Here is a 19,270-nt window from a genome sequence, read left to right on the forward strand (position 1 = left end):
TTTTTTTTTACCATCCCTATCCTGTCCTGCTCCCATTCCAGCCTCCCAGAGTATCACCCTGATTCCTTTCCTGCCACACCTTGTTGTTAAAGTAATGAGGGAAGGCTGCCTTGGAGACCTGGTGTAAGTCTACGCACTCTTTCCATCTCAGCATCATTCTCCAGCCCTACATGCCTTAAGACCTAAATTTGTGACCTCCAGCTGCCCCCCCATAGTCACAGCCATGCCTCACAGGTGTCAGTCCAGACTGATACACCAGCTTGTAAGGGCTTAAGCCCTCTTAGTTTTAACCTGCTGGTCACTTTTTGCTGCAAACTGCTAGCCTAGGCCCATTCCCTCTAGGCTTGGCTTCCGAATCTCAGCCTTATCTGACCCTTGGCCCATCTCACTCAGCTTGGGCCCTTGGCCCTTGTCTCTTTGCTCTAAGCTTCTGGCCCGATTCCTCCTTTTCAGGCTTTGACCCTTAGCCCTCTTGGCCTCAGGCTACCTCTACTACCAGTGTAATATGATCCTGGCTCACTTGGCCTTAAGGTTACTACCTTTTCCAAAGTGGAAGGCAGGACACATGCCCACCTCCCCCCGCCCTACTGCCACTGCCACTGCCACCACAACTGAACCAGAGCCGAGCCGAGCCAAGGCAAGCAGAGCAGGTGGCGGATGTGGGCTGCCCACTAAAGGCTCAGGGCTCCCCACCATGCTGCCTTTCCCTCAGCAGCAGGGCCACAACTCCATGCCACCACTGTCCCCATTGCTGCCAGGTCAGCAGGGGGTACCTTACCAAGGTGCCACAGTCATTGGGGGCCCCCCCAGGGGCAGGCAGGAAGCCCTAAGCCCACAGTGAGTGGCCCACATCTGCCCCTGCCCCACTCCATCTGTCACTGTGGGGGCCTCAATCCACACCCCTTCCAATTCCCCATGCCCCCTCTCCCCCAGACATACCTGCAGGGAGAGGCTCTTCACACTTCTCAGCTGTATTTTCTGGCCACGTGAATGTGTGTGGGCACACAGATGCACATAGCACCTCCTGGTCATCTGCCGCCTGTCAGCCCCTTGCAGGCTGGCAGCCTTTTCAAAATCCCTGAAGATACTGTGAATCTGGAACAAATGCTGTTCCAGAATCATGCAACCCAGGACCAGGACTTGAGGTCCTGCCCAGTTAGGGACAGGTGGTCACCCTACTTCAATTCTACTTGCCCATCATGAGCCCCAGCCCCTCCCTGGCAGGGCTCAAAAACAGCTTGTGCTGGTCAGGCATCCCTGTGGCTTTAAGCCTCTGTGTGCTACCTACCCCAAGAACCTCAGTCTGGCTCAGTTCTAGGTGTGCCCCTTAAGTGCCCCCCTTTGGCCTCATCTGCCCTTTGTAGCCACAACCTGGTCTACCAGCATAAAACCCTAACCCCAAAAATAAGCACTCTAGCTATAACTGTCAGCCAGGAACTCCTCTGCAGCGCTCCTGCCCTAGAGCTCTTTCCTCAACAGCTCCCAAAGCCAGACTGACTGCTCTAACTCAGGACCTGTGTTTATATGGCTGGGAGCCATGCCCCATTTTGATCAGGTACCTCTTGGAGCCTTGCACAGGGTTTTCACTGTCAATCAAGAGGAACCCTGCCCTCCTGCAGCCAGGGCCAGCTGAGCCTGCTGAGTTCTCCTAAAGGGGGTGGAGCCTCCTAGCTCCCTGCCATCCTTTGTTTTCCTTCCCTTCCCTTACTCCCCAGGTAACAGGGTATGAATTCCCTGTTACAGTGACACTAATAGAAGTAAAGAACTCTGTAGATCACCTCTGAAGCAATCAAACCAGCATGCTCTGGAAACACATACTGTGTAGGTGAGAAGCCTGACATTTAACATACACAGTGCTTGAGAGGAAAAAAACACAAAAACACAATCCCTCAGGTGAAATAAGAAAAGCCTCCAAACCAATATCACCCCTCCAATCTCCACCCCTATCCTGCAGCTCCTTGGTAGAGCAGAATCAGATGTAACATTCAGCAGATTGCACAGGTTATTCAGATCACCACTGGGCTCCCCAGCTTGACATCCACTTGCTATGATAAGCATGATCACATAGGCCCAAAGCAGTCTGTAAAAGTGGCCACCACCCCTCACAACTCTGGATGGCACGATATCCAACATGTTGTTTCCTGTGGTAGAAACTGGCACCTGACTTTTAACACAAGGAACCTGGTGCACAGAAACAGTAACCACGTGATCTTGACAAGGTGGAGATCTGAGCCCAGTGGCAAGGGAAAACCCTAGACCAGAGGTTCCCACCCCCAGGCCATAGCCTGGTACCTGGCCATGAAGGGTTGGCTGCCAGTATGCAGGAGGGTTGGCTGCTGGAGCAGAAGCCCAGAAGTGGCTGAGTATAAAAAAGGGTCAGCTGCCTGTCCGCAGTATGCCGGTCACTGTTGGTCTGCAATTTGCCGGTCTGCAGCATAAAAAGGTTGGGAACCCCTGCCCTAAAGGATAGGAGACATCATCCATCCTGCTGCACCTTTTCATCTTTACAGCTGTAGAGATCCTGACATCTTTTCCTGCCTGAGCTGCTGTTTAGGACTTGGGCTTGGATCATGGTTTGTCTGGAACCTCGCCGCAGGCCTGTTCTCCAGTGGTGACCTCGCCAGGAGCGTGACTCCAGGTCTCCAAGGCAGCTCAGTCATTGGGACACACAAGCCTCCCCAGCCTTGCAAGGTCTCAGTCCTCGGAGAGGGGTGATGCCCAGCAGCCAGACAGTGAAGAAGCAGAGGTGGCTGGCAAAACAATACCAAGATTTGTGAGTGTTTTCCTACATACCTATAGCTACAGGCACACATATATCGATACCTATCCATGATCTATTTATCGGTCTAGTTATATGTTAGTAGCTGTACTTTTACAGGCATAGATACCTACCCATCCAAAGCTTCTGCTGGTGAGCTCCATCTACAGGCATAGAACCTGTCTCTCTATCCATCTCTCTATATTAGCCACAATCTTTCCCAGGCTACTGCTCCCTTCATCCATTGCTGGAAATACTATGACCGGTAAGGTGGTTTTCCTACTGGCAGGGGGAAAACACTTCCTTGGCAGAGGTAGTACCCAACCAGAGTAATGCATAGTTAGCCTCCCACATTCACTTCCTATACGCTGACTTTATGGAAGGGGGAGACTCCTCCCTAGCTTGTTCCTGCAGCCATATGCCTGAAGGCAAGGGAAACTCAGGGGCATCTGAACCCCATGCTTCAGGTCATGGATCTGCATGTAGGATGCCTGCCAAAGGATTTGGAAGCATCTGAAGCTCCAGGTGGGAGTGAAGGATGCTGGCTGGTAGTAGGACCACATATGGTTCTTGAATGACTCATGGATTTGGAATTGATTTGTCTGTTTTCACTTGGAACACGAAACATTTTCTTTAAAAAGAAAAAAAAAGTTCAGTGCGCATACTTATTTGGCAGGAAAGATGCCCACAATGGTGACGGGAAATACCCTGACAGAGGTAATGCAATTAAAATGGCATTGTGGAGGGCTGTACCTTTGTCTGCTCACAGACAGGACTCCCCACAAGAGCCTCATAGTTAGTTTCTGACTGCCCAGCTTCCAGTGGGAGGATCTCAGCTACACGCCAACTTTATGGAAATGGAGGATTCCTCCTTAGCTTGCTCCTGCGGCTGTATGGCTGAGGGCAAGCCAAACTCAAGGGCATCTAAACCCCATACTATAGGGCTTAGGCCTGCACCTAGGATGCCCGCCAATGGATTTGGAAGCATCTGAAACCGCAGGCGGGGGTGAAGGGTAACAGGGCCTTGCTGGTAGCAGGGCCACATATGGTTCTTGAATGACTCACAGATTTGGAATTGATTTAGCTTGGAACACAAAAAACTTTTTTTTTTTTTTAAATGGAAAAAGTAAGCGCACATTGATAAAGAATTTTGTTGTTGTTGTTGTTGCAAAAACCTTCTTGGTCTAATAAAAGATATCATCTCTGCTACGAGTCCCGATTGTCATTGCTAAAGGCAGCGCACATAGCTGTGTGCCTCCCAGCTGGCAGGTATCTATTTTTTTTAATAGCTGTCTCAAAAAAAAAGTTGTTTTCCACTCAAATGGGAATATTTGAAGTGGGGAAGGGATAGGTGGAAGCTGGGGGCTGAGCACCAGGCTGACAGCCCCTCTCCACAGCACGCAGCTGCTACAGGCTCTGTGCAGACTCAGGCCGGGGTTCTGCAGGGGTTGTGGGCGGCCCTTCCAGCCTTGGGGCCGGGGTCTCCAGGCCCACCCCACTGCAGGCCGCACCAAGCAATGTCCAACGCAGAACCCCCCCCCCCAGGGCCAGAGCTTCTCGGGCACAACGTCCCGCCCCAGGGGGCGGGGCTAGCGGCGCCGGGCGCTTGCCACGGCCGAACCTTCAGGGGAGGGGAGGGGGCGGGGCCACGGGTTGGGGCTATGTGTCCCTTCAGGTACGGTTCCACGTGGAGGTCCAAGTTACTGTGACGTGGCCCGGCCTGGGCAAAGAGAAGCCAATGGGCAAGATGGGGGCGGGCAGCGCGACATGCGCATGCGTGGGGTCAGAGGTGGGGCTGGAGATGGTGGCCGAGCCGGGCCAGATCCGCCCACACCTGCTGGGTGCTCGTAGCCCGCGGTAGGGGCAGTGCAGCAGCTGTGCGCTCCGGCGGCGGGTGAGAGCGGCTGGGGGCGGGTCCTACGTCACTGTCTCTCGGCCCCCGCAGCGTCGGTTGGCTGAGCACGTGGGAGGCGGGCGGGGCGCGGCGGCAGGTAGGGATCTGTCTGTCTGTCTGGCCGCCTGTATCTGCGTCTCCATAGGTACCGCGGTGTCGGTCTAGCAGTAGTCACGGATCTGTAGGGGCAGGTAGGTACTGTATGTCTGTTTACCTGTACCAGGTGTTTAAGAGTCTGTCCGTCAAGATCCATGCATCTGTAGGCCTAGGTAGGTCTGTTTCTCCCTCCACCTGTCTGTCAAGACCTATGTGTCCGTAGGTCTAGGTACATCTGTCGTCCACCTGCTTTTCAAGCTCCATGGATCCATAGGTATAAGAACATCTGTCTGTGTATCGAGATCCATGTATCCTTAGGTATAGGTACATGTCTGTCCATCTGTTTGTCTATCAAGATTGACATATCTATGTCTGTCTGTCCACCTGTCTTTTTCCAAGATCTCCATAGCTGTAGATATAGGTGCATCCATCTGTCTGTCCATGTGCTTTTCAAAATTTGAGTATCTATAGGTATATATATGTCTATGGCTTTCTTTCTATCAAAATCCACATATCTGTAGGTATAGATATATCTGTCTGTTTGTCTGTCAAGATCCACATATCCGTAGGTATAGATATGTCTGCCTGTCCATCTGTTTTTCAAGACCTACAGATCCATAGGTATAGGGACATCTGTCTGTTTGTCAAGATCAGCGTATCTGCAGGTATAGGTAAGTCTGTCTGCCAGTCCATCTCTATCAATATTTGGTATCTGTAGGTGTAGCTATGTCTGCCTGTCTGTGTCTGTCAATATAGGTACTGATAGATAAATATTTATCACAAGCTTGTGGGCTAGATAGAGCTGACTTCAGCTGCTGTGAAAGGAGGTACAGGGAGCAGCGTGTAAGGGCAGAAAGAGACTATATAAATACAAAGGCAGAAGGGAAAGGGGGAGAGAGACGGGAGCAGGGCAGTCATGGGAGAAGCTATACTGGTCCTAGCAGGTATAAAGCTCATGCAACTTTGACATGTAGATAAGCCCTAGGTCATCTGTTCAGAGTCTCAGATCGAAATATGCCATGCAGAAGTTCCCATCAAAGCCTTGAAATGTTCTGCCTCTAATAAACAACTTGCTTAGTCTAAACACACCTTGCTAGTGGATCTACTACCGTACACAGTATACGAAGCACTATGAGAGTGGTATCATGTCTTACTTACCCAGGGAGGTGGTCCTAAGGAATGTTGTTTTTTTGTTGGTTTGTTTTTTGTTTGTTTTTGAACTTTTCAGTGAACAAGCATAGTGTTTAAAGTTTCACAATGAGATTTTTTTTCTTGAAATGCTTCTAGTATCAAGGACAGAGAGGATGTTATCAAGGAGACTATGGAGAAATATATTTGATCAATGAATGCTTCATTGCTTAAAAAAGTAAGAAAGAAAACCTAATATTTTCACAGGTTATGCAAACTCTGTGTACTGCCTTGGTAGCAGCCCACAGGCTTATCAAAGCGGCTGGCGGTTCCTTTTCTCGAACATGCTACGTGACCTGCAGCCACAGCCAAAAGTAACATCAACTCTTTTGTCCAACAAATACTAATGAGAAGCAAGGGGCTGTTTTCATTTTTTGAGGGAGGAGGGTAGGGAAGAGAGAGTGTATATTACTTTGTACTGCTGTTCTAGCGTTACCTGCTTTGGTAGGTTGTTCTGTGCTGCTGTTCACTCTTGTAGCTTTTTCATAGTTCTTGTTAATACTGACTAGCACTTGCTTTGCTCTAGGCTGTATTAAATTCCATGATAGTTATTGTCCCTATTACATTATTTATCACAGGGGTGATAAATCTACCTTGTGCCTGGGCTTGAATCCTGCCTATGGGTTTCCTCGTGAGCTGGATCTGGGCCAGGGTGGCAGAAGTGGGACAAGTGGCTATGGGCCAGAGTGTGGTGGTAGTACACAGGTGGCTGCAGGCCAGGTGGCTTCAGGGCTACTGAGGGCTGTTGCACAGCCTTGTCTCACCCTTGCCACCAACGGTCATATCCCCTCTTGGGCCTAGGGCCCCAGATTCTGCAGTAGGATGTTAGCACTACTTGTCTTGCATTCAAATTCCTTGGCTACCATTAATTCAGTGGGGTAGGCAGAGCTCTTCAAACTCGCTTTCATACCCATGAAGGTAAGTACAATAAAAGTGCATTGAGTGATGAGTTTTTAGTCTCTTGCATATTAGTAGGTGAACTTATTGTTTGGGGTACTTTAATTAATGCCACTTTTCATGTTATATGACTGAATAATGCAATTTAAAGGAATCATCATCTTACAATTCTTGTATTTTGGATAACCAATCAAATAACTATTTCGTTCTTGAAGTAATAGGCTTTTATTGTGACTGTCTTTACAGAGATCCACAAGAGAGTTGACATGTTTAGAATACACCTGTACATGGACCCTAAACAGTGCAATAGTGAAGTAGTCATTAATAGGATTCTTTGAAGCAATTAATTTGCAACAGATTTTGAACGGTCATCTCAGCTTTATCTTTTGTTTCAAGAATCTGACTTCTGTCAATGTCCATCTTAAACTGAGCATTCCTGCTATTTTGTTTTTAAAACTTGTAGTATCTGCAGTGTACTTACAGTAAGTGATCTCCCCATTCAACCTTGAGGAAGGAGGTCTAGTCTGGACTAAGAACCACACATTAGGGTTAAGGAAATAAAGCTTCTTTACCTGTAGAATTTTGGGTGATGATACAGTGGCCATTTGATTATAAAACATTTGTTAATTTGCAAGTCATTCTAAGTTTGGACTTTGGAGGGCTTAGTGGCTACATATTCTTATTTGGAATAAGATAGGACTTGAAAAAAATTCTTGATAATTGCTTTGTGTTTTCAGCTGGAGAAAATATATAAATAGATGTTATCATAGAAGGTGGTTATTTGTGTGTGTGTGTGTGTAAAAGATACGCTTCTGTTCTGTAACAAGAATCTTTAAACACACTTTATATGCAATCTATTGAAAATGTATTGCATGTTACTGAGATTGTCTTTTTTCCCTTTTTGCTAGGCAATCACGATGGCTTCAAGGATTTTTAGAACATATGTACTGTACTGCCTAGTGTCTGCATTCCTCTTTATCCCTGCCTTAGCTGACAATCATGTAGAAGACAGTCATCAAGGAAATATTCGCCTTGATAAGAACCTAGTACAAGACAAAGAGTATGTATTCTGCAAATGTAAACTTGTATCACATAATGACTGAGACATCTCAAATTAAAATGTCTACAGGTAGACTCAAGAGGCCATTTGCAAAAGACCGCATGCTAATAGTTGAGCTCACCTTGCAGGTGACTGCTCTGGGGGGATCAAAGATAGGACTTCAAGACACATTTCCTGCAAAACTTTAATATGGGTCCTGGGTCCAAAAAAGTCATTTCTGGAGGCACTTAGCTGGAACACATTTTTAACTTCCATCCTCCCCCAAAATGATTTTGCTGTCATACACAATTATATTCTGAACATTTCCAAAATAAGTCTCCTCCCCTCTCTTTCTTCCTTCCCTCTTTATAAAAGATAAAAGTGCTGGAGTAGTATAAAGGGGCCCCATAGGCCATGTCCACACAAGTGTGGATGTTTGGGTCCCTGGCAACAACTAGCAGTGGGACACCTCATGCTGCCACTAGTTTTTCCCAGGGAGTGCATGTGCCAAGTGCCCTCTGGCACACAGCAGGTTACCCTGGATGGGATAGGGGTATCTGGGGCCAGCACTTCTTTTTGTACAGGTTTCCTTGACCCCAGGGGAAACCAGGACTGGGAGGATCCAAGGGCAAACCAGGACTGGGAGGATCCAAGAATGACTTAAAGCTATCATAGACCCTTCCACTGGATTAAAATTCTGTGTCAGACCTCCAAAAGACACAGCATGGAATCTCACCCCGTGTTTGACTTGCTCCCTGATCAAATAACATAGCTGAATATAAACAGGCCATTAAATATTAACTTCTTACCTTATCTATTTTCAGTCATATTATGGAACACTTAGAAGGTGTAATTGACAAACCAGAGTCCGAGATGTCCCCACAAGAGCTACAGCTCCATTACTTCAAAATGCATGATTACGATGGCAATAATTTGCTTGATGGATTAGAACTTGCTACTGCTATATCCCATGTACATAAACAGGTGAGCAGTATTTACAATAGCAACGTTTAGCATCAGACAGAATGTGCATCTAACATGTACTCAGATGAATCAGTTTTTGTTTTGACTTATAAACATGCTAATTCAGTCACACTATATCCATTGCTTTGCAGGCAGGGCCCCAGAAATGCCCTGTCCTTGTTTAAACTTCTGTATGGCTTGCTAAGCTTTATGTGACCTTGGAGGATATGTATGATGGCTCTGCAGGGAAGAGAAGAGCATCGTGTGTAGGCGTGGAAAGGAGAACTACTGGTTCTGTGGCTGAAATGTTGCAGTGCTGCTGTGGGAAAGGAAGCTTAATAAATAGCTCCTGATTCCATACTGCTCCAAATTCTATCACTACTTCTTTCAACTTCAGACTGCCATTGCTATGGCCATGCAAGCTGGAAGAAAATTGCAGGTATAAGGGCTTTAATCTCAGCACTTCTAGTGCTGAGTTTTAAAGGAACAGGTGTAGGGCTGCCTTATTTATAATTTTCCCCTGGGTTGGAGAGGAAGTTGATTTCTCTCTTTTTTTTTTTTTTTTTTTTTTAAACCCAAAATTGGAAGTCAGAAACCTCAGGCAGACAATATTAAGGTGTTTAATTTGAGAAGGATTATTAAATGCAGTTCAGAGTAACAAAGATTTCTTGTGTTCAGCTATAGCAAAAGCTCCTCTGAAAGCAGGAAACAATATCCTGTGCTTTGTAAATAAGCTGCTTTGTTTTGTTTCTCTAAGTGTTATGTTAAGAATATTATTGTGACTATCTGTAACAGTAATAACATACTGTAGTGTAATCAGCTTATAACTAGTTTGGAACTGTTTCTCATGCTTGGAAATATACTTCATACAGTATATAGATAAAGTTCCAACTTAACTGTGTGTCACCTTGACTAGCTTCTCTTTCTGTACTATGTGCTGATTTAATTTGCATGTCCTTTAACCAAGAATATAAACTATACCTCAGGGGATTGGATTTTTTTGAGGCGGGGAGAAGGGATACAGAAGTCAGATATCTGGGCTCTGATCCTCTAGCTTTGCCTCCTGTATAAGTGGCTACTTAAATGTAGGACAATGAATAATCAAGTAAGGATTTAGATGCCTTTAAAAAAAATCTCAGGCCCTTGAGTAAAACCTTTTTTTCTAACTTAAGTAAGACTTCTTTTGGACTGGTAGCAGTATTAAAGAAGTATTGCTTCTCGGCCTCTTGAAGGCTCAGATCATGTGCTTTGTTAAAGGACCTCAGCCAGGTGCAAGGCTGCTTAGATGTAGTTAGGGATCAGAATTAGTCCTTACACTATTAGGAAAAAGACAGAACATCAAGTCTATCTCCGCTTCTTATTTATGTTCGGATTGTGTGATTAAAAGGGCAGGTTTTTCCATACAGCCATCAACATCTCCTTTGCTATAGCCTAGTAATATTGAACATTTTCATGTTGACAATTCCTTTATCTGAAGTAAAATGTTTGCATAGTCCTTTTTTTAGTTAGTGTAAACATGTCAGTGATAAGCTTTCTTTATTGGTATGGTTGTCTGTGAGGAAAGGAGGAGAAAAAGATAAAGGTGTTTAGGGAATTTAGGAAACTAGGACTTTGTTTTGCTTTGGCTTAGATTGTAGCATGTTTTTTTCCAATGTCCTATTAAATTGAGAAACACTATTTTAATTCTCTTTTTTTTCCTTCTAGGAAAGTGGTGAACACACTCAAGCAATGAAAGAAGAGGAGCTAATTAGTCTAATAGATGATGTGTTAAGAGATGATGATAAAAATAATGATGGATATATTGATTATGCTGAGTTCGCAAAATCACTGGAATAAGTGTTTTGAATTTCTTCTAAATGTGACCCAGTATAATGTGATTCATTACCATCTCTGATGAAATGCTGACTGTACAAACCACCCTCCATGCTGCAGTGTTGTAGTAGGAAGATGTGTATCTGTTCCACCTTAGTTCATTTGTTTGTTCATTTTGTTCGTTTGTTTGTTAAGAAGACTGCATAATTCAGAATACCACATTTGCTTAGAAGTGGACACTTAATTCTTGAAATGTTAAAAATGATTGTGTGTACTTTAGTTTCAGTTGACAAACTTTTACATATTAAGCAGTTTAAAGCTATTGAGAGATTAGACTATTTTTCTCTAGCATTTAAGAGTTCTGTTTTCATTTATAGAATTCCTAGAAAGCAAGAAAATGTGAACATAAGAGTACAGTGGTGCAGCTGAAGAAAAATCCTTCTTAACTCCACATTAAGATGATAGAACTTTCAAAAGAGAACTCGCATATCAGTACAGATGTTTGAAGCATAGCAGATGTCACACAAAACCAAATTGTTCAGTTCGGTTTAGGCTTGACCTTTACATGATACCCTATGGACTTCAATACTATCTTTGCAGAAATAAAATCTTTTTAAATGTATTCATAGATTTTAAGGGGCTCGAAGGGACCTCAGAAGATCATCAGGTCCAGCCCCCTGCACCAGGCAGGAAAGACAACTGGGGTCAGGTGACCCCAGCGAGTAAGTATTTTCTGGCTTGCTAATATGTTTATATACATCTTTTTTCAATTTCTTCCCATGTCATAGATCTAGGGTCTACCTGAACAAGTGACTGTGAGCTAAGTTAGGATGTGAACTTGCAGCACTTCATGCTGACAGTATCTGTGTATATGCATGTTTACCCAACTTGCACCAAGGGGAAAGCTATCTTTTATTTACCATGAAGTGGCAAGGGCCTGTAAATTCACAACTCAGTTTGCTGCGTACTAACACGTTCCTGTAGCTGCACTCTTCCTTTTTTTATAATGTAGTACTTTACTGGGTTTTTTCTGTACCACAACCAGTCTTTTTAAGAAAAAAGGAAGTATTTTTATTACGTTTATATGTTTTATTAATGCTGCATAGCATTTACTATAGTAGTTTCTGAAATCTCATTTTGAAGTTCACAATATCAGAGAACTGTAGCATATGATGGCTCTGTTCAATTGGGTTCCTACAGCATAATAGTATAACAGAAATAAAACTAAAAACGCTGCCTTGTTAAGGTTTTTACTGCTATACCTTAACACTCAAACTTAGAGTATTATTTTTTTAGAAGAATACCAAGTATTTCATTGATAACACTTTGAAGAGTTTTAAGATACTTGAACTGTCTGCCAACTAAAATAGTCTTGAGGATATTTTCTATGTTTTGGCTCAATACTTGAGCAGATTTAAATGTGAGAGAGAGAAGCGATGAGTTGCTGCTTTGACATACTGTTAAGTATAGTTTAAAACCTAAATTGCATCAGACCATCAAGTTTGTGAGTAAAAAAATGTAAATGCTAGCACATTTCTGTAAAGTGTACAAAAATATATTTTCTGTATAAAAAATATTCTTATAAGCAAAAAAAATTTGTAAAAAATGTTTCCTGTGTTTTAAATGTTTGTGCAAAGAATGCTGTGTCGAATCTTCTTGTAATAGCTACTTATTTTGACAAATTTGTATAATGAGTTATGCAAGCAATAAAAAAAAAAAATTAAGTTGTTGCCACTTGAAGCTGGAAGTATGATGCAGTCACTCTGGAAAGTAACATTGTATTCTATCCCGAACGCATCAAAGCATAGTTGTTTTGCAATAATTTACCAGCATAAACCATAAAACAAAGTAATAGTTTAAAGAAATTTCTTTACACTTAAAACTTCAAGTAAATATTTAAATAGTTCTACAAATATTACTGATGAGTTGTGACTACTAAGTAGTAAGTGAGATGAAAACCATGGCTAAGTATAGATAAAGCAGCTAATAGTACTTATTGGGTTCTTGTAGAGCCTTGAGCAGTTCTCAGAAAGAGACAACAGGCTGAAAAACTGGTTTTATATGCTGGTCTGTTAATTCATGGGATTTGTGACAACAGAAATGGCCAGAGCCAGGTCCTGAGTTTCAAGATGAGTTGTATATTTAAAACTAGGCCCAACAATTGTGCCAAGTATCAACTGCAACATTTACTATTTAGCATATACCACAATGTCCTTATTAGCTGTAAAACTAGAAAAAATACATGAATGAAAACAACATGGGCAATTACTTAGTGTTTGGTTTGTTTACTTTGTCTTTCTAGAACTTATAAAAATAACTTTTACATTGCCCATTTGAGTTCAGTTTGGATTTATGGCTTTTATTGCCTGATGTTATCCAGAGGTGAAAGAACTTTGTCTTCCTCCATGTTTCTTACATTCATGTTTATTCTGCCCTATTTATCCTGGAAGAGGAGTAGGATGACATCAGAAATTCCATGCACGCAAAACTAGTTGACTGAGGTAATAGTGAGTTTTTCTTTCCAACTTCTAAAGCCTTTTTAATATTTCTTTTTTAGCAGTTGGATAAATACAGCTCTAGACAGTCTTCAGTTAATAGTTATGAAACTCAAAAATATGACCTGTAGACAACAGACTTCCAGTTGCAATATTTCTTAAGTAAAAGCTTTTTTTTTTTAAATACCCAGACACTCACTGTATCTTTTTGGTCATCATGATCAATAATCTATTTTTTCTTGCTTTGCAAGCTACGTAAACAAATTGTTCTGATTTCTGTGGGGCCGGTTATACATGATGGTACTCCCAATGGAGAATTGCAAATTGCTTTATGAACAATTTTAGCTTTCTAGCACTCCCAGGAAGGAGGTCTTGTGTCCCTATTTTGCTGAAGAGGAAAATGAACCAAGAGCGTACGTGGCAAAGTCTCTGGCCTAGACAGGAATGGAAGTAGCCAGGATCATTCTTATGTGTTGGCCATAACACAGGCTCTTCTCTCTGTTTCATGACTCATAGCACTGATGAACTAAGTCAAACAGGCAGAACAGTTTTTCTTGTTTGTGGGCCAGCTGTTTCTTGGGTTAGAATAATGATTTTCAGCCAGGGTGCCTTGAGATCCTTTCAGGGGTGTTGTGGAGTACCACACACTATTAGCCCTTTTAAATATGCAAACATGGGGCATTTCTACACGTGTTCTGGGAGGCGGGTGGGCAGGAGGTACTTAGAGCAGCTCCAAAAGTGGCTTTAATTAAAGTAGCTCTGTGAAGGGGATGGTTAATTTAAAGTGGCTCTAATTAAAGTGTCCAGATTCCAGGGTCATGTGTATCAGCATCTCCATGCTCAAAAGTGGCAATGGGGTCACTTTAGTTAAAGCTTGTTGAACAAACCTTAGTTGGAGCATCCCACCACCATTTTTCAGCGTGGGGACATTGATACACATGACCCTGGAATCGCATGTAATTACCATGCTCCGGCAGACTTGATTAATAGAGTCTGCCCTGACATGTTATAATTACAGCATGTTGGAACAGCCTCTCTGCACGCGTATAGGTGCCCACGATTTCCAATATACACCCAGAGATTTATCTCTTGCTAAACTAGAGATTTCAAATAGGAATCCACAGTGTCCACGACATTCTGAGTTGTGGTCTACCTGAGTTCTTTGTAGTAGAAGAATTGCTCTATTATTTCTCTGTAGTCAAAAATCAAGTGAAAACTAAGCTGGCATTTTCTGAGGGGTGCCTTGAGCCTATCAAAGGGTGCATTGTGTCTAAAATGTACACACCAAAATAAGGAGATGGTTCATGATTCCAGACTCATCCCAGAGCTGCAGCTTACTGCATAGAAGAAAAGGGTCCAGCTAGCCAGTATGGAAACTAAGTGATTGCAGATGACACTAAGACACTAAGATGTGGGGAGAAGTGAGCACGCTAGAAGAGAGGGACAGTCTACAACTAGATCTGGACAGGTTACAGAGGTGAGCGCATGAGAATAGGATGGGTTTCAATACGGACAAGTGCAAGGTGTTGTAGCCAGGGAGGAAATACCAGCAGCATACCTACAGGCTGGGGAACTCCCTTCCTGTCAGCACAGAGGTAGAGAAGGATCTTGGAATCACTAATAATTCCAAGATGAACATGGGCCGGCAGTGTGGGGACACGGTCAGGAAGGCCAACCGCACCTTGTCATGCATCCACAGATGCATCACGAGCAGGCCCAAGGATGTGATCCTCCCGCTCTATGCGACATTAGTCAGGCCACAGTTGGAATACTGCATCCAGTTCTGGTCACCGCACTTCAGGAGGGATGTGGACAGCATTGAGAGGGTCCAGAGAAGGGCCACTTGTATAATCAGGGGGCAGCAGGGCAGGCCCTACGAGGAGAGGCTATGGGACCTGAACCTGTTCAGACTCCCCCAAAGAAGACTGAGAGGGGATCTGGTGGCTGCCTATAAACTTGCCAAGGGGGACCAGCAGGCTATTGGAGAGTCCCTGTTTCCCTGAGCACTACTGGGGGTAACAAGGAACAATGGCCATAAGCTGACTGAGAGTAGATTCAGGCTAGAAATCAGGAGACACTACTTGACTGTTAGGGCAGCTAGGACTGGAACCAACTTCCAAGGGAAGTGGTGCTTGCCCTTACGCTGGGGTCTTCAAAAGGAGGCTAGACAGCCACTTAGTTGGGACCCCAGCATCCTTTTCTGCCCAGGGCAGGGGGTCGGACTAGATGATCTGCTTAGGTCCCTTCCAACCCAAACAACTATGAAACTATGAAACAGTGTTCCTTTCTGATCTTAGGCTCTATGAACCTCTCTATCACGCTGGCCACACAGGTTCAGCCTGTAGAAATAGGTCTCCTTCCTAATCATAGAATTATAAAAGTTTTTATTCTCCCACAGCCTTATTTTCATGATCTTCCAGAGAAGATCTTAGAGAGATTGGTGAAAAAAACAGCCTAAACACGAGAGATCTTGAATCACTAACTTCTTCCAAAGCTGCTTCATTATTTCCTTTGAGGCAATCTCTCTTGATCCCCAAATGATTTCAGAGCCTTCAGGAATTATTGTGAATCACTGAATTTCTGGAAATTGAGACCTCAGTATTTCATAAACAATGCAATATTCTTCACTCCAGATGGATTAGAAGCAGCCTATAAATTAAGAGATTTTGGAGCCAGCCAAAGCTTTCTGGAAAGCTTCGGCAACCCTTGCACTAACTAGCAAGTGAGAAGGAAAGAGGTATTAAGTGCTACAGAGGGACTTCAAACAAAGCCATATATATACAGTCATTTGTTGTCTGTAGCTCAGGAGAAAGACATCCTTTGTGATAAAAGGCTACTCCAAAAATAGGGATACATCCCTTTCCCCTCCACCCCCCAACCGGGATCATTTTGGAAGAAAAATTTACTCTTCTCCCTCACTCCAAATGTGCATAATGAATTACTCAGAGTTGTTTGCCAAGTATGACTTTTTGACATGTGACTAAGTATCACCCTTTGTGAACAAGTTTCCTCCAAAAGCCTGAGAACAATTAAAGGTCATAATCTCTGAGGAGGAAAAAGAAGCAAAGAAATCTCTACCAATGGCTTCTGATACTGCAACACTGTCCAGGACCACCACAATTTCAGCGAGAAAAGTACTGTGATTTCAGATTCTACCATTTGGGGGAACCTACACATTTTAAAACAATACAAATGAGGTCCTTGAGTTGTCAACCTCATACTGGATAGAGAATATCCACCTAGTCTCTGCTGTGGCCTACTCATTGTTTCCAGGGGGTGAAACCCAGATTCACTTGAAAGATACTCTATATTCCCCCACCATGCAGCAATGTCACTGAGATAGCCATGACCTCTACATCAAGCCTGCTGGGAACCTATAGGGCCATTCTCAGATCCCATCTTCAGGTGTGCTCTTTATTTTACCAAGCTTGTACTAAAATACCCACAAAGTCAACTTTGCTACAGTATTTAACTCTAGTCTTTGATTCTTACCCTTTCTTCCTTCAGGGAACCTTCTTGGGGGTGGGGAATACATCTAAAAGAATGCAACCCAGCCCCAGTCAGAAGCAAAGGTGCTATCTCAAGACTTCAGTAGAAAAGAGTTCTAGTCCCACGTTTCCTTATTCGAAACGGAAAAAAGGTGGGAGATAGATCTCCATCACCAGTTTTACCATCACAGGTCAAAAATACACAGACTGTCCCGGACTCATTTGGTAAGGATATCCTCCATGACTCCTTACCCACAGCCTCAAGAGAAAAGGTTCTCAGCTTCCAAAAATGCATGGCTTTCATGTTACAATCCATCAAGATCACAGAAAGCATCTCTAATTTACAGTACAGCGTAGCTAATATTAATACCATGGATGTCCAGTCAGTCTTTTCACAGGACTAAGCTATTAACCAAATGCCTACTTGTATTAGCTGCACTTTTAAGATGACAAAACATTCCTGTGTGCCCTTATCTAGAGGATTAACTGATTAGCAGTAGATCTCATTAAAATGTCACCATACCCCAAGCTCCAGTCTTAATCTATTTAAATAATGAGGCTGATGATAAACTACAACAAATCATCACTTATACCACTGTACACAATAGAGATCATGGGAGCTCAGACTTTATATCAGCAGTGGCATCCTTTCTCAAGAAGAGATTTCAGTTTCCCAATGCTTATTGCTCTAAGTACCACTGCTAAAGAACAATCTATCTTCTGTTTAAATAGAATGTCTAAATGGGTTACTCAAGTGGATTTCATTTTGCTATCACATGGCTAGTGTGCCTTTTCCACCAAACACTAACTCTTTTGACCAGAGCTCAGATTGCTTCATCTGCATGATTCAGAAATAATTCCCTATCTCAAATCCATTCATTTGGAATAATCTCATCTTTGCTAAACACTATGCCCTTGACTTAGCTCAAAAAATCAGATACCACTTTTGGCATAGCAACAGTCCAATCACGTTTTATTTAGTGGCAACCATGACCCCCCAGTTTCACATGGGTAGTTTTCATGAATATTCAGACAGGTAGTCACGGGAGGGTTTATGAATATCAACATTTTTAAAGAATGTTGCAATGAATAGGTATTTGTTATACAATTCACAACATGAGTTTATTATTCTTTGATTGTTCCCCTATAAGTCTAGAATTCTTCAATCAAACTCTTCTAGATGATTACAATTGAAAATGCATTTAATGGAGTCAGGACTGGTTCATAAGCAATTCACAAAGAAAAAACGCAGCAAAATGCATTTAAAAAATATGAAAAATTGTTCATAATAAATATCACCTGATATCATATGCAATTCAGCCACTAGATGGGGTAATATACCAAATCCTATTATTTGCTCCTTTGCAATACTTAAATAATTGACTTACAGAAAATTAATATATATTATTATAGCATCACCTCTCAACCCTATTATAGCCAAGGATCACTTAAACATTTCCATTAAAAAGATGATTTTTTTAAAACCTCACAAGTGAATCATAAAACTTTGATCTGAAGCAAAAGTTGGCTGCTGGTAATTAATCTTCATTTGCTAGAAGATCCATGTTTAAATACCTTTAAAAGAATGTCACTGCAACATCCATTTTAACAGTATAAGCCTAGTATAATAGTTTAAAGCAAACCTGCAAGAAGATAGTTTTCTGGTATAAATGTAAAGCTTAGAATCCTTTGATTCCCTGGAACTATTAGTTGAATCTGTTTAACCAAGGAATATGCAGTGATCTCTTCCAATCTGAAGAATCCAACCATGCATTTTGAAGACCTATTGAAGACTAATGTCCTGTAGCATAAAAGTGTTTACGGAACTTTTATGATGAAAAGTGTTCTATACTGCTAAAATAGGCACACAAAAAATAGCTCTGTGGATTTCACCTGAAAAAAAATGTTGCATGAAAAGAGTGGATAACGGTAGGTAGGAAAATCATGCTTTAATGAGACGACGTTTCTCAGTTACATTTCCTTCCCCTTTTCTCATTGTACTCCCTTCCTGGTTACCATATCCCTAAGAGTATTTCACCTCTTTTTTATGCACAGCTCTTACAGTGGCAGTTTTGCACACAGAAAGCCAGTTAATATGTGACTCAAGATCAACTACCGAACATAAAATTAGGGCCACTAATCCAAGTGCTGGCAGCCTTCCAGCACAGCCTAGAGTTTGCCACTCCACACAGACTGAAAAACCCAACCAAGAAGCTAGGTTAATACCAATGTAAGTAGCCCACACTGAACTCTATGATGCCAGTGCTAAACTGCTACTGGTACTTACCAGTAACTAAATGAGGGGAGTACCATAGTCAGAAACTGAGCTAAGGGTCAAGAATTAGAATATCCAAAGCAGAGGCCAAATCAGGGACCAAGGTCCCAGAAATTGTGGACAAGACAGTGCCAGCAATCAGGCCTCAAGGAATCCTATACACATGCTTCAAGGTGGGGAGGGGAGCATTTTAATTAGCGTGGCTCCCAGACAGCCCTTCTAATTACAATACTGCAGCATCACATGTATTCAGTGTCCCACATTTCAAAATGGTCACAGGCATGCTTTAAAACTTGTTCACTGAGTGAATCGAGTTTACTCCAACACATTCTACTTAGAACATGTCAGACCACATGCATAGGCAC

The 19,270-nt window shown here is 42.9% G+C and overlaps 1 protein-coding gene across 1 annotated transcript; it reads left to right on the plus strand.

Annotated features, from left to right (window-relative positions):
- Positions 1-4,757: 4,757 nt before the first annotated feature.
- MCFD2 (multiple coagulation factor deficiency 2) lies at positions 4,758-11,269 on the plus strand. The gene is made up of 4 exons (XM_019549353.1): positions 4,758-4,843; positions 7,742-7,893; positions 8,697-8,856; positions 10,540-11,269. Exons 2-4 carry the CDS (start codon positions 7,751-7,753, stop codon positions 10,669-10,671), a joined length of 435 nt encoding a protein of 144 aa, XP_019404898.1. The 5' UTR covers positions 4,758-4,843; positions 7,742-7,750; the 3' UTR covers positions 10,672-11,269.
- The last annotated feature ends 8,001 nt before the right edge of the window (positions 11,270-19,270 follow it).

This window comes from Crocodylus porosus, unplaced genomic scaffold, assembly GCF_001723895.1.
Source record: "Crocodylus porosus isolate Cpor-Errol unplaced genomic scaffold, CroPor_comp1, whole genome shotgun sequence".
Classification (NCBI taxonomy): Eukaryota; Metazoa; Chordata; order Crocodylia; family Crocodylidae; genus Crocodylus; species Crocodylus porosus.

Excerpts from the sequence above, each read along its gene's own strand:
- MCFD2 (XM_019549353.1), top strand. The coding sequence starts at position 7,751 with ATGGCTTCAAGGATTTTTAGAACATATGTACTGTACTGCCTAGTGTCT. Across the intron at positions 7,894-8,696 it reads AACCTAGTACAAGACAAAGA|TCATATTATGGAACACTTAG; the intron begins GTATGTATTCTG and ends ATCTATTTTCAG. Across the intron at positions 8,857-10,539 it reads TATCCCATGTACATAAACAG|GAAAGTGGTGAACACACTCA; the intron begins GTGAGCAGTATT and ends TTTTCCTTCTAG.